Genomic DNA, 15,804 nt, shown 5'->3' with positions numbered 1-15,804 from the left:
AGCGCCATAAAACGTACAGAGGAGGGGACCTCCCACCGCGCTATGGGTACAAACAACTGCGCCACGAAGTCGTACACCAATAATCCACCAGGAGTCGTGCATATCACCCCCATCCCTTCCGAACCACAAATCTCACCCACCACATGACAATGTAAAATGAGCTACTCAATACAAGACCAGCACACAATCGAAAAAAATTATGACTACCATGTAGACAAGGGGGGTCAATCGGTCCGCAAGTGAGCAAAAGTCCGAGTAGAGAGTTTAAATGCATAAGCAATCGCAGCACAGGTGATGAAGAACAGGAGTTCAGTTTCGCCGTTTGGGAAAGCGAGGGGTTCTCTGCAATAGACAAATGCGAAGCCATCGGTGCAGGTGCAGGCGGCAGTCCACCAATATTTCTAGGCATCCGAGCCGAACAGGGCCGCGGCACAATGTCCAAGTCCCCGGGGTCAGAACCTCGAAAAGCAGGGAGCTCCAAAGTCACCGGCACACAAAATGATCGTCGATCAGCGGCAGCAACACTTGCAGCAGTCGAGGGGGGCGAGGCAATGGAGTCTCTGAAACAAGAGGGGGGCAAGAAGAAACGGCTGCTCAAAATGGCGGCAGATCGTGGCGGGCTCACAGGGACATCGGGAGCCAGGGATGCGCGCAGGGATCTCAGAGCTTCTAGGATATCTCTGACTGTAAGCTCACGCTCACCAGACCGGACCCGCGCGCAATCAGGCAACCCAAGCCCGCCGCCACGAGGTGATACAAGTTTCAGAGGGTCGGCCGCCATTTCGTGAAGTCAGCCCAGTCGCCACCCTCCGCGACTCTCAAACAACAGTTCAAAAATGTAGGACTTTACAGAGCTCCGGGGGGTTCCCAGCAATGGCAGCCTTGGTGCAGAAAGGATGTCCGCCCAATGCGGGTCTCCGTCTACATCAGCACCGGCGCCCCCAACAAGCAGAGTCCGGGCGCAGAGGTCCAGGGCCGCCGAACACAGCAGCGGTGGGGGGAACCCCTTCACAGAATCAGTCCCCGGTGCATCTCACCCACATCAGCCTCGCGGCCACCAGGGCTGGCCCGGATCAGGATCGCCGGGATGTTCGCACAACGGCTCTCATCATTGGTTCACTCTCTAGACCGGGGCCGACAGTCGTTGGATCCCACAGGCTAGGTCCCGGTCTAGGTTCCACAGAGGCCCCGGTCTTGCGGAGGGCACAACTTCGGAACCGCTGCACGTCGAAACCTCCGGGCCAAACGGTGAGTACAAGCGAGGTGTTCCGTCTCCAATTCTCCGATAATGTGTCGTCTCCGGACAGGATATGATACAGGATATATGATCAGGCCGGAGGGCTGCGGGAGCCGAGCTAAAAGGCGACCATTACGCTCGCGAGCTTGGCTCCTCCCCCCATTACAGACTCTTAGTAAGATTGGGGCCCTAAAATGAATGTCCGAATTAAACAAACCCACGGGTACCCCGTCAGGACCCGGTGCCATCCCAATGGCATATTTTCTACAGCAACTGGGATCTCTTCCAATGATATTGGTGCCAGGTCAGTGCAAGCTGTTTTTAAGACACTATTTTCATGAGTTGTGAATTGTCCTCGCTTGGATTAAAAATCTAGCCAAAATGGCTTATCCAGTCAGAGGGTTGTATATCAGGGTATCAATCTTTGCTGATGTCTGATCTTCCGGAATAATGCCATGTCCCATGTATCTGCTGCCTGTATTACATTTCCCCATGCTTGTTCCTGGATTTCTTCTTTTCTATTATTTAAGGCCTGTTTTCAGATCTCTTGCTATCACAGATGTTATATTACAAAAGGCCAAGATAATTTGAGGATCAGGGTGTTTTCCCTCTGTGCAAATGTTCACGTCATGGTTATTATCGTGCACTAGTTTTTCAAGGAAAGAGGACATATTAATGCCTGACCATTTAATACTTATACCATTTTCTCTTTGGGTTTCTATATCTGTTACTAGATGAGCCCTTTTCTGCTGTATGAACGACAATCCCATGGAAATGAAGAGCGGGTGGTGGTCACTAAATATACTTCCTTTAACCTCAAGTTTTGTAATAAACCCAGACCATTTCTGAGATCAAAATATGATCAATAATTGAGGATTGGTTATGATTTTCATATGTTGGTACCTCAGTGTTCACCTATATGACGAGTAGTTCTAGAATCTCCAGGTTATACCTGTGCATTACTTCATTAATTGACTCTCCATAGGAATTATGAGGGAAGTGGGGGCAAGCTTCACCATGTCCATCCCTGAACCTTCAGTTTTCTCCTGCTAAAACGTCACATTTTCTACTATTGAAATCACCAGCCCATATACAAATATAATCATTTTTGGGATATTTTGTAAAGTTATCTAGTTCCTTTTCGAGGTTTGATACAACTTGATTTCCAGTATTATCAAAGATGCTCTTATAAAAGTTGAATAACACTATACTATGGTCTTTCTTAGACTTTAGCCATAAAAATGTAAAGAATTACGATTTAGTAAAAGACTTTATCGGAGTTAATGAAGATGTGACTGCAATCAGAGTAGCTAGGCCTCCATTTGACCTGCCGGTACGAGAGGGATTTGCTGGTGTTATTACTGAAGAGTATCCCTACATATAGAAGGCTGTAGTGTCCCATGTCTCTTGCGAAAGGATTAATTGGCAACTTTTAATTGTATCTAAATATGCTTCATCCTCTAGTTTATTTCTAATCCCAGCAATATTCCAGGTTGTAAGGACCAATCTTATATATGGTTGTCGCTTTTTTAGTACTGACTCGGCATTACATGTTCGTGATTTGTGGGCTTTACCAGTTGTATTCACATCTTGCGTTGGGTGCTTAGGTAGTCAATCAAGATTACAACATCTTCTTAATGGAGCAAATCTGTTTGTTATTGGCAATGGCGTATGCCTATCTATAGGTAAATGACTGTAGCTATTGCATGAGAATTGTTCTCCTGGTTTATAGAAAAACCCAAAAGGTACTGCTATAATGCCTTCTGACTGTGTCTCCCTCATCCTTTGGCTGTCTCTAAGAAGTTGTCTGGTCAGATCTGATGAGCGAAAGTTTACAACAACATAGTCCCCTTGTCCGATTTTCCTTGAAGGACCAACCCAGTTCACTCTTCATAACATAATAATTCCTTGTGAAATAAAATTTGCATTACAATTGCTATTTTTAGTAAACCAATGAACAACCTTGTTTTTTAGCTCCATCCATGTTTCAGTGGCCACCTCTACCAACTATGGGGCATCTTTCAATATAATAGTGTATGGTGTTGCTCCGGGTGGTAAGTGCAGGGTATCTTGAGGATTTCTTGAAAAGGTGGAGGTTCTATTACCTGTGATGCTTTTACTGTTTTTAGTGGTACTCTTGTTATACGCATGTGGGCGGGGACTATTTTTCGTAAGCAGGTGTTTGTATTGTCCTTTGCTTGGTTGTGTTCGGGGGTACAAGGGGGACTTTATAGCTCACGTTTTGTGATGGATGATTCTGTAGTTCCGTGCTTGGAGTCTTAATATGGTTGATTAGGTCAGACATTTTTTCTGGCGATGTTATGTCTTTAATCATTTTCCCAAAAGATTCAACGTCATGATAACAGTTTTTACCTCTGCCATTAGCTTTCTTTCTATGGTGTCTATTTTCACGTGAACCTTCTTGAATAGGATTTCAAGACTTTTCGGAATACTAAGTGCCAGATCCTCTTCTGTTCTGTGAGCTTTACTCGTCTTTAAGACTTTGGTCTGTTTGTTGGACCTAGTTGGCATGGCTTCTTTGGGTTGCTTACTTTTTTTGCAGGGAGGGAAATTAATTCAGTGCTCCCTGACAATACAGATATCTCTAATGGAGTTGTAAATACACAGGGTGCTTTATTTATGTTAGATATGATAGGTGCATTTCTCGCTGGGCATAATGAATTGTTGGTTCAGTTTCTTGACATCGCTGTTTCAAGTCTAGCTTCTTCTACGGAAGTGTTCAGGGCTGTTTTAGTAACAGCGATGCGTTCCCCGGCATTGGCTATTTCATTACTAATTAAGCCCAGCACGTTAGTCAAGTAATTAGTTATCGGTGCATTGGTACCAGAGTTAAATTTTCCCTTTTCTTTTGGGTTTGGTACCAATTTCCATTTACCCATGATCCTGGGGTTTCATTATTTATGGTGAAATCGCCCCATACAGGAAATAAGGTATTGAAGAAGCAACTTACCCTTTACTCTGGGCCCAAAGATGAATTTAAAGAGAGATGGTCCAGTCCAGTCACATTTAGCCATGGATGGGCACAGACGGGCCCGCTCTTGGCCCGGTCTTCACCCGGGAATGCGCAATCCACGCTGCGGGGCTAGAGGCAGTGCTTTGTAGCGCGATGATCTGGCGCCTCCCCCCGTCAGCAGCTGTGGCAAGCAGGCAGGCAGAAACACAGGTGAGACCTGGGACAGTGAGTCCCACCAGGGCCAGCAACAACAAAGGAGGAGGCCGCGCTGTGGGGTTAGAGGCAGCGTTTTGTAGCATGATGACCTGGCGCCTCTCCCCGTCAGCAGCTGTGGCAAGCAGGCAGGCAGAAGCACAGTTGAGCCCTGGGACAGCGAGTCCCACCAGGGCCAGCATCAACAATGGAGGACTCAATGATGACATCCCATGGTGCTCTTTGTAGTTGTCAGGCCCTCCGACTACTGGTCTCAAGATACCTTTCATAGATCAATATCTAATCTGACTTCAGCTTGATTCTGGCCATAATACACAATGTTAAGAGCTAAAATGATACAAGGTTGTGAGGTATGTTTACACAGGATGTACTATCCCTATATTCCATGCTGTTTGGGCCCTTGTAATAGTGAACACCCACAATATATATATATTCTCATATTTCCTATGCGGGCCAATAGGTGGCACCACTATGCCCATTACACCATCGGCATGTGGCCAACATGTCCTTCGAATTATGGTATATTAGTGGCGTCTTGTGTCCCACTCAATACAATTACAGTTTTGGTTAAAACATACATCAATATTCTGCGCATGTCAAAAACTGTCACTCACACCAGTTAGGAGTTAATCCTACAACTCCTATGAATCACTGTGAAAGTGACCGGCACGTCATTCTCTTATTTCTAATATCGACGGATTCTTTGAGTGCCGATAAGTGGCACTACAACTCCCTTTACACCTTTTACATATGGCCAAGACGTCCTTCTAACTATGGTAAATGAGTGGCAATTTATGTTACATCCAACTTTTAAAAAACCTCAATATAATTGATTGTTATAACTTGTTTCCATATCCTGTGCATGTTTAAAACTGCCATTCACATTAGTTGGGAGTTAATAAGGCAACTCCCATGATTCTTGCTGAAAGCGACCGGTACGCAGACGTAATTTCCACCTAGCGAGGTTGAAAGGGCAGCGTCTCCCGGTTTTCCGTCCCTACCAGCCCTTCGTAGATGGGGCGGTCGAGAGGAACTAGGTAAGACGCGTGACCACGCTGCTCACATGAGACTATTCCTGACACGTTTAGATTTAGCGAAGCGTTCTCAGACTAATATAGTCGTTTTCTTATTGTGTTGTTTCCGCTTGGCATTGCGTCCAGCAAGTGTAGAGTATTCAGACTAAGGCCTAGATGTATCAAGCCTTTTGCGATTCGTTAAGGCCGAAATTCTGCGAATTTCGGCCTTTACGAATCGCAAACGGACATTTTGCATCTTTTGGGATGTATGAGAAATTAGCAAAATAAGGAATCCCAAAAATTTGCGATTCCTTATTTTGCTATAGCATTTAAGGAATCGCTATTTTTGCGATTCCTTAAATGCAATGTATGTAGCATTTTTACATTGCGAATTTTGTTTAAGAATTCGCAAATTAACACCAAATTGTAGTTGATGTTAATTTGCGAATTCATTTAAAAATGCACAAATTGACATTTTTTAGGGTGGCATGTGACGCACACACATGCCCTTAGGGCATGTATGTGCGCCATATGCACACACATGTACATTTCAGGGGTGCAGCAGGGTGTCTTTGAGACACCCCTGCACCCTTGAAATAATTCTCAAATTGCGATTAGCAAATTGCGAATTCGCAATTTGAGAATTCCTTCACAATCATTCCTATGGGCCTCATGGCCCATAGGAATGCATTGGAAATTATTCCTTAATTGCGAATTCGCAAAATGTGAATTCGCAAATAAGGAATAAAAAGGAATCGCTAAAAAAAAGCGATTTTTTACATACATTCCATTTTGCGAATTCTAAATAGTGATTCGCTAAAAATCGCTATTTAAGATTCGCAAAATGGAATCTTGATACATCTAGGCCCAGGTCTTCTATCTCTTTTTAAAAATGATTTCTTTTTTCTAATTAGTATTTACAATGCTACATTATATTCGAGGTATTGAAAATTATTTATATCTTGAAATCCTATACTTCAAGCTGGTGTCTATGTGTTAAGACACATCTAAGCAAGTATCTTGTAGGTTAAATGAAATATGGAGTGCTAGTGGATTATCAGTAATAATCCCATCCATTTTCCTAAAATACTATGGATAATTATGTGGCCATTTAGAGCGAAAAAGAGAGTGTGTTCATTTAAGAAGACATGGGAGATGTCCACACAGTTAACTCTGTTATCATGTTTATAGGCCCTTACAGATCTGACCTGCCTTAAAGAGACTGTTGAAGTAGGGATAGTTGTTTAGGTACTCATGGTAACGATACTATATTAGGTTTTACCCCACGGTTTGCAGTGCTAGTGATGGACACTAAATGGGTGTGACAAGGAGTTAATTAATGGATTATAATGTTGATTTTTGTGTATTTTCAGCACCCTGTGGATCCAGCGCGATGTCAATACCACAGAATAGCGATCAAACTATTGAAAGTATACTTTTCAAATTTTTTACAAGCAGAGAGACTCATGATCTTGGTCCTGATGACTGCCATGCACCTGTTGGGCAGATTAAGGCAGAAACATGTTGACCAGAATGTGAAATAGGAGATTATCTGATATCCTTCGGGATCTTGTTTGCGCTATATAAAACTTTATAAATAAAATAAAATATATGTCCCTGTTTCACTTAGCTTGGTTTTAATCCTACCCATTGGGGGTGTCAGAATAAAGTTTACGTTACCCACTAAGAGGTAGTTTTAACTCACATTCACTATATTATTTTTGCATGTCTCTCCCCTATAGACTTCTATACAGGGATGATATGGTAAAAAACAACCTTCTCGCTTCTCGCCTTAGGGTGAGTCATAGCCCACACTGGGTACCTGTTAGATTTGGGGGTCTCTAGTTGGCCCAGGTAGGTACTTGTGACAAATAGGGACCCTTGCCTATAGTCAGGGTAAGGGGGTACACTCCTAAAATGACCCGTGCTCACCCCCTTGGTAGATTGGCACGAGCAGACAGGCTTATCTCAGAGGCAGTGTGTAAAGCATTTGTGAACTCATACAGTAATCAAGTGACAACACTACAGATGGACACCACACAGGGTTTGTATCAAAAAAGAGTATTCTTTAAATAGACTTAATACAAGACCACAAACAACAAAAATCCACAATACTATACTTAAAATATTAGGATTAGCTTAGTTCTCTTTAGTTCTTAAAATGTGACACTTTGAGTCAATGTACCTTACGATGCGACACACAGGGCAACAAAGGTGTTGCAACAATGGTGATGTGTTGAAATTTTGGTGCAAAGAAATAAAGACGTCGTCTACTTGTTGTTGCAGCACACTTCTCCGATGATGCGAGAAGTCTTGACTCGATGCTTCAGCTGCAGCATCAACAGCCTTGTTCCGTGATGCGCAGTCAACAGCATTGACGGCGACACTCTTCTCCCACATTGCGAGACGCGTCCGCATGATGCAACAACGGCAGCGGCGATACCCTTGTTCCATGATGCGACGACAACAGCTCCGAGGGTGGCACGCTTCTCTGTGGATACAAGGCGCTTTTCTTGGTGCGGTGCAGTGCGACAACTACAGCGGTGACACCCACATTGTGAGGGCGGCAGCAGCAAAGGCGACATGCTTCTGCCTAGTTACGAGACGCTTCTCTCGATGCGGCGCAATATGACAGCTACAGCGGCGACATCCAAGATGCGACAGCGACACGCTTCTTCTCCAGTGCGAGACGCTTCTCTCGATGCAGTGCAATACGACAGCTACAGCGGCGACATCCACGATGCGATGGCAGCAGCAGCGATGGCGGCACGCTTCTTCTTCGTTGCGAGACGCTTCCAGCTCCTTGTGACAAGCAGTCCCTCAGAAGGCTCAATACAGCAGCAGGCACTTCCAAAGAACTCTTGGGGGCTGGGAGTTGAAGTCTGTTGTCCCTGAGACTTCAGCAGGAGGCAAGCTCTTCTCTCAAGCCCTTGGAGATCTTTTACAAGTTGAATAAAGTGCACACAAAGTCCTTTCTCATTTATTTGGCAGTCAGGCAGCCACTGCAGGCCATTCCCCAAAGCAGCACTTCAGCTTAGGGATAGTCTCTCCTCAGTTTCTTCAGGATCCTCTCCTCAGCAACGGTTTCTTCTTGTTTGTCCAAAAGTGATCTAAATTCTTTGGATCAGGTTCCCAATACTTACACCCCAAAATGCTTTGTCCTCTGAGGGCAGAGGGGCCTTTGCCTAGTCCAAACCAGTTCTGGTGAGTCCTGGAGCACTCTGTTTACATGACTCCTTTCCTTTCACAGTGCAGGGCAGAGACATCAGACACACCACAGAAGGTGGAGCCGGCATTGTGGAGGAAAGGCACAGTCCTATTCAGATCCCAGGTGCAACTCCCATCTAGATGCAGCTCTCTCTATTCACCACTGGGTTGATTCACCCTGTCTCCTGGAATCCCCCAGCCCTGTCACTGAAACTCCAGACAAGGAATACACAACCTAGCAGAGGCAGGCTTGGATAGTTAAAAAAGAAAATACCTACTTTCTAAAAGTGGTATTTTCAAACACAGAATGTTAAAACCAACTTCACTAAAAGATGTATTTTATAATTCTGAGTTCAGGCATACTAAACTTGAATTTCTACCATGTTCTCTGAGTCAGTTATGATTATAAGATGTAATAATCTAACAGCCCATTCTGGCCTATGGAGGACAGGTAGCCTTGCAATAGTGAAAAACGACAATGGTTGTAATTCACTATTAGGACATGCCACACACACCAGGGCATGCCCTACCTTATACTTACCATGTACCCTGCCCTTGGGTCTATCATAGGGGTGTCTGATATGAAGGAAATGGAAGGTTTAGGGACTGGCAAGTGGGTGCACTTGCCCAGTTAGCATGGCAGTACCAGACTGCACACAGGCTCTGCAATGGCAGACCTTAGACACACTTTTACAGGCTGCTTCTGTGGGTGGCACAACCAGTGCTGCAAGACCACCAGCAGCATTTGGTTTTACAAGCCCTGGGCACACCCAGTGCACTGTATTAGGGTCTCACAAGTAAACCAAACCAGCCAATCATGGAATCACTAATCCATACATCAATTTATAACAGGGAGAGCATATGCACCTTAGCACTGATCAGCAGTGGTAAAGTGCCCAGAGTCATAAAACCAACCAAAATAGGTCAGACAAAATACAGGAGGAAGGCAAAAAGTTCAGGGATGACCCTGCAAAAATGGCCAAGTCCAACAGTACCTTGCGGTCCCAGTGTGAAGAGGGGACCCAATGATGAAGCATGTCACCCTAGGGTGAGTGAGGGTTCTCGTATTTAAAAAGTATTGCTTCTGCTCCCGTTCTCTTTTTTTATTTGGTTTTGTTTTCTAATTTCCTGATTTATATCACCTGCCTCATACTTTATGTGAGCTAGTTCATCAGGAAACAAATGCCAGGCCTCAAGATACAAACACTAGGCCTCATAATACTAAACCCAGCCCTTAAGGCATATAAACCAGGCCACAGAATATACCAACCAGACCTAGGGTTCCTAGAGCATGTTATGTAAACTCATAAGCCTGACATTGGAACCTACATTGTGGATGTCTGTGCTCACCAGCCAAGACCCTCAGCCCTTTAAACTTGCTAGCACCAGTCAAATCTCATCAGTCATGAGACCGCGCCCAGCAGCCAGATTTCATTACCTATGTGACAGACATCTCAAAGCATCAGCCAGACCTGAACATCCAACAATGGTACCATTCCACAAACCAGTAACATCTTATTATACACAGATATAGCTTCAGGACACAATAACCAGGCTCCAGGACACATGAGCCAGGCCTCAAGACAAAACAAGCCTGATCACTATAACATTCCGGCCAGACCTCTGGTTCCACCAGCCTGAAACGGAAACCTACCAGCCTGATATTAGAATCCATTGGCAATATGCCAGGACACAATAGTCACATTGCAGTTCCCACCAGTCAAACATTTTAACCCACCAGCTCAAACACAGGATCCATCATTCTAAGTTCAAGACCCACCAGCCACAATTCTGTATGCACCATCTAGGCTTTGGCACTCACCATCTTGCTCTCAACTCCCACCAGCTAGATGGCAGCTCCCACTGGCCCTCCACTCCCACCAGCTGAATGTTGTAATTTCGCAATCATAAGTCAGTTGCCACAAGTGAATTATTGTCATACAGCAACCAGGTCTAAAGATACACCTCAAGCCCTCTTGACAAACTAGTGGGGCCCAGTGACTTACCAGCAGAAATCATAATTTTCCTGACATACTTTGCCACTCTCCAGCCAGACCTTTACACCTAGTGGTCTGACCTCACCACCCAACAGCCACACCTTGGGGCACACATGTAAGGTCTCATGACACACATGCAAGGCCCTATGACAAAGTAATCAAGCCCAACAACAAACAGGCCAGGCCTCAAAACATACCAACAAAAACAGAAAAGTGATGGATGGAAGGCTTGCCTAAGGCTCAGCGAATAACATTGCTTGGGGACTCATTCCAGTACATCCCTTTGCATCCACTATGCAACTACTGAGTCCAACCATGTGCAAAACACTCAGTGTCCTACTCCAATAAGAATTTTCAAACCTAAACTGCCTCGTTAACTCTCAATGGGGACACAAGTAACCCCAGACTGGTTTTGGCCTTATTTGGTATCAACAAACACGTTTCTTATCTTCAGTGATGCTCTTTCTGGTGGGTACTCTATCTAATCACAGACTCCCCACTCCCAGAATATTTTCCAGGTGCAAGATTGGACCCAAGAAGCACATCCGAACACCAGCATGTGACAGTGTAGCCCTGCTCCAACATTGCTCCACTCTGGAAGTTACAAGTGTAGCTGCCCACAGCACCACCCATACAGGTCAACATCAAATGCCTACTAGGTATCCATGACCCCAGATGCAGAGGGCAACTGCATGCCTAATTTGTGCACCTTGGGACTCATTTACGAGGTTTTGATGCAGGGCATCACCAGAAGGAATCTTGCTGCCCTTCGTCAAATGAAAAGGCCAGGAATGGCCATATCTATGAGATACGCCGCATTCCAGTCCTTTTCCTGTGTGCTGGCGCACAACGGGCTACCATGCACCAATGCAGGTACCCTTGCGCCACGTGGGAAGGGTGTCTAATTTATAGTGGTGATTTTTTGTGTGCAGGAAAGAACACCTTCTCGCACAAAAACAATCACAAGAAGTGTTTTCCTCTTCCTATGTGTGTTGCAGAATGCAGGATACATAGAAAGAGGAAAAAATAAGAAGTAAGGATATTTCTCCTCTTTGCGCCTCCCTAACACCACCAATCTGATACATTCGTAGGTTTATGAGTTCTCGTAAATTTGGGAATGCTTCAGATTACATGGGTGTTATGTGGGATCACCCAGCGCAACATCCATGGAACACTCTTTTCACTCAAAGTGTTCTGCGTGAAAGGGGCACATATTTACAAGGCCATGAAAAGCCATGCAAAGTGGCATTGAGGGGACTCATAAATATGCTGGGCATATTGCGCGAACAAACATAAAAAAAGTGACACTCCAGCGGAGCTAAAGTGCTGCTAGGGGCCTCAGTAATGAGCCCCCCCCCTTGTCCTTTATTATAAAACAAGCAATTCACTGATTTATTTTAGTTTATTCAACCTTTATGAATGCATCAAATATTGTCTCTTTACATTACATTTTCAAACTGTGAGCATGATGTATCAGGCGTCAGTACTGACCTTTTCACTTCGATGGAGATAGGCATTTTCTTTTCTGACAGTCCACTTTGTAGTTTTCTGTCGGCCAGCTATTTGTAGCACAACATTCAACTGGGGATCTTCCTTTGCTTTGGTTTGCTTCTTGTACTCAGCCAGAGCCTCCAGAGTCACAGCCGTGGTCTGAAAGATACAAACACACCCATGAGCTCCATTTGCTGGTACCTGGAATTCAAATTATGCTCTGTGTGTAGGCCTCAATGCCAGGCTATGGGCTTTGTGAGTGAGATCATATCTGTGAAGGAAGGAGATGGTGGCAATGGTGACTCTTTTATATACGGAATCTACTAGCTCTCACTCCACTTGTAATCTTGAGGGCGCGTCTCTTGCCAGGAATGGAAGGAACTAGGAGCATTTACCAGGCACCATTCTCCTCATAACGCAGGTTTTCGCCCCTAGCTGCATGCATCACTGATCCTTTTTCCACTCTCCCTTGTGTGTGTACGCCTCTCCAACTGACCTCCGCATGTAAATACTCTCTCTGCTCACCTCCACGTGTGCCAGTATTCTCCCTCTTCCATGTGTGGTTCCCTTCGTCATCTTCCCTATTCTACGGACTCTTTTTGTTATCATAGTCCCTCTTTCCGTTTCAGGTCCTACATACAGTCTGTCCGTCAGAGACCACAGGTTATAAGTACACATGCATGCATCTTTGCTGTACAGAGAGTCTTTAGGTCATTTCTCTTCAGCCACTGACTATTGGTATAATTTTTAGGTCGAGCATTCGAGACCTTTTGTATATACTTTAGTATATACTTTTATGTGTATGTACTTTGTGGGCCGTGGAGAACAGCCCTAAGAGTTGTCTGCTTCCGCTTAGGGATTTTGTTTTCTGTTCAACTGCCCCCATTTAACTGTTTTGATAGAAAACGACAAGCAGAGGTCAGTAAAATACAAGAATCACTTTAGCATTCTCTAGATTCCAGTCCATAGAAATTGTCTTCCATGAGCACCCGTAGGCAATAATGTTTTTTTCAAATCTTGTATTTTCAGTGATATGACCACCTAAGGCCCTGATTTTATATTAAAAACAGAGATTTGCCCTATACCGTTTCCCGCTGAAAGGCAATATTTCTCTCCATGTGTTCCCATACCTGGTGTGTCACGCAGTTTGGTGCTTACTTCCATGTTAAAGAACAGTAGATGTTTCAGCACCCAGGCTAACGTGCTGCATAGATAAATACATATAATGTCCCAAAGGCGAGACCAATTGCATTGCAAATGCTTGTTTTAAGTAGTTAATGGCCAGGTAGGCTTTCCTTAAAGTCACAGAATTCTGTGAACGTTTAAATGAGGTTTTAAGTAGTCTCCAATTCTAACCTCTCCACCGCGCTGCTGCTCCCTCGCTGTCTCTGCGCCTCTCCAACCACCTCCAAGGCCCGCAGCCCCCAGTGCAGGATGTCAGGCCTATTGCCCTACTTACTCTGCTGCCACCACATAATATCTTGCGCTGGTTCACTCTTTTTTAGGCTTTGCCAAATCTTTTTGAATACCAATTCGGTAGGCATTGTGTTAGCCAAAGTATGAACGGTCCAATGTTTGTTCGCCTTTAATGTTCTCCCTTTCCACTACATTCCTGTACATTACACTACTTTCCTGTACATTGGCTCATTATTTTGCTATTATTCCACGTTAACATTGTGTGGGCAAACGTTTAACCTAGCTAGTATCAGCGTCACACCTCAGTAAAGCATTCATTTAAAGGGTTATCAGTTAACCTTGGCAAAGGGCATTCCACTGCAAAGCAACAGGCGTGGAAGAAGTTTGAGTAACGTCTGAGCCACTGGAGAGATGAACATTGTTGTTAAACATCTGCAAATTACGCAGCAGATGATGGATTAAGTGGCAAGTCCAGCAAATCTATATTTAAGAGGACAGCTCTACAGCTGCAGAATCGCACAATTCTAGTGGACTTGCATTTCGGTGAATACCAACAATATAAGAAAGTATTAAATGTATGTTCAATTAAAAAAAAAAACAAAGGCTAAACCTTGATGATAGTTAGGAAAATGTATTTTTCTTTTTATAGAAACCAAACTTGAACTACACAAACATTAAAAATTGTAAAGTTACAGTTATATCTTAAATGTATTATTCACTCACCACCTGTAAATTACTATAACTTTATTCTTTTTCAAAAACAAAACTTAAACTACACAACCATTACAAATTCTAAAGTTTTACTAATACCTTAAATGTATAATTTATGCAACACCTTCAACTTATCATAACTCACGCACCTCCATACACAGTGTATCAAATTCAGTAGAGTAAAGTGGAGTGGTGTATAGGAGAGTGTTGGAAAGTGCCGTAGAGTGGAGTGGAGGGTTGACCAGCGTAGTGCAGTGGCATAGAGTGGAGTACAGTGTGGTACAGTGGCACAGAGTGTAGTAGAGTCTTCTAGAGTGGAGATGCAAAGAGTGGAGTGTGGTAGGAGTCAGTGGTGTTGAGTAGAGTGTCGTATAATGGCATGAAGTGGGGTAAAGTGTCAGGCACTTCAATCAATCAATCAAATAAAATGTTATTCGGCTAGAGGCCATAAGAGCATAACACAGAGATAAAACACATACAATCCATTTTTTAAAAGATCCAGTGACAGGTAACCTCAAAAGTGTCATCCACATATCGGAAAGATGCATGAAAAAAATCGAGGTTCAATCTCGGGGCACATTAGGTTTCATATCTATTCCAAATATAAAAAGCAGTCTTTATAAAATTTCATACAGTATAGCACAACTCTTGCAAGCCTAGAGATTGCAAATATATTAGCACTTTTTTATAGGTTCTCAAGTTTGATTTACAAAGAAGTGGGACCAAAAAGGAGCGCCTGGGCTCCATGTATAAAGTGCAGGATAAGTTAGTGTAGCTAGTTGTTGTAATCTTTCTCTTTCCCCTTGGTACCTTCCTCCCTCACCCGACTCCCTTCCCCTTTTGGAACGTTCCTCTAGAGTTCACTGTAGAAATCCATGACAAGCAAACAATCGTTCCTAAAGGAATAATTTTACACTATTTATAATTTTAGATTTGTCACACTAGTGAACATGAAATCACAGTACTCAAGAGTCAATTTATCAAAAATAATTTCTTTTTTTTATATAAATTTTTCAAACATATACTTTTTCATTTGCATAGGTCTTGTTCCATATATCCATCCATGTACTGCAATTTAAATCTGTACTCCTACTCAGTTTTTTGACATGTGCAGTACGTTTTGACACTTTTCTCAACTATATGGACAGTATTTACAAATCAACCATATATACATTATTTAACAATTATATATATATATGAAATCCATTCAGTGATAATAATATATACAAAAAAGCGTCAATATCGTGGTCGTTTCGGTCTCACATAAAGCCATTCAACGAGACCATCATCAGGACATGTGTTGCACCATGAATCTATTACAAAACAACATAGGTATAATCAGTTATGTACATAAAATCTCTTGAGAACATGATATGAATCGTCTGCTCACACCGAACTAGGTGATACTACCAATTCCAGTGCTCGCTTATATACACAATTAATCCAACACCTCACCACTGGTGCCAAAAACCAATACACACCAATTAAACAATACGTATAAGACAAACATATACACTCAGTGATCATACCACTTCATGTCAT

At 43.5% G+C, this 15,804-nt stretch overlaps 1 protein-coding gene across 1 annotated transcript in view; it reads right to left on the bottom strand.

Moving 5' to 3' along the window:
• The window catches only part of LOC144752100 (complement C3-like), a 1,799,539-nt gene that overhangs the window by 291,311 nt on the left and 1,492,424 nt on the right, over window positions 1–15,804 (bottom strand). Inside the window, exon 30 of the mRNA XM_078640046.1 lies at window positions 12,136–12,294. Coding sequence (XP_078496172.1) covers window positions 12,136–12,294 — 159 coding nt within the window. The remainder of the gene's footprint in view (window positions 1–12,135; window positions 12,295–15,804) is intronic.

The sequence above is a fragment of the Lissotriton helveticus genome, chromosome 1_1, assembly GCF_964261635.1.
Source record: "Lissotriton helveticus chromosome 1_1, aLisHel1.1, whole genome shotgun sequence".
NCBI classification, from domain to species: Eukaryota; Metazoa; Chordata; class Amphibia; order Caudata; family Salamandridae; genus Lissotriton; species Lissotriton helveticus.
Note: the sequence above shows the minus strand (reverse complement) of the source record. Positions and strands in the feature narration are given on the sequence as shown.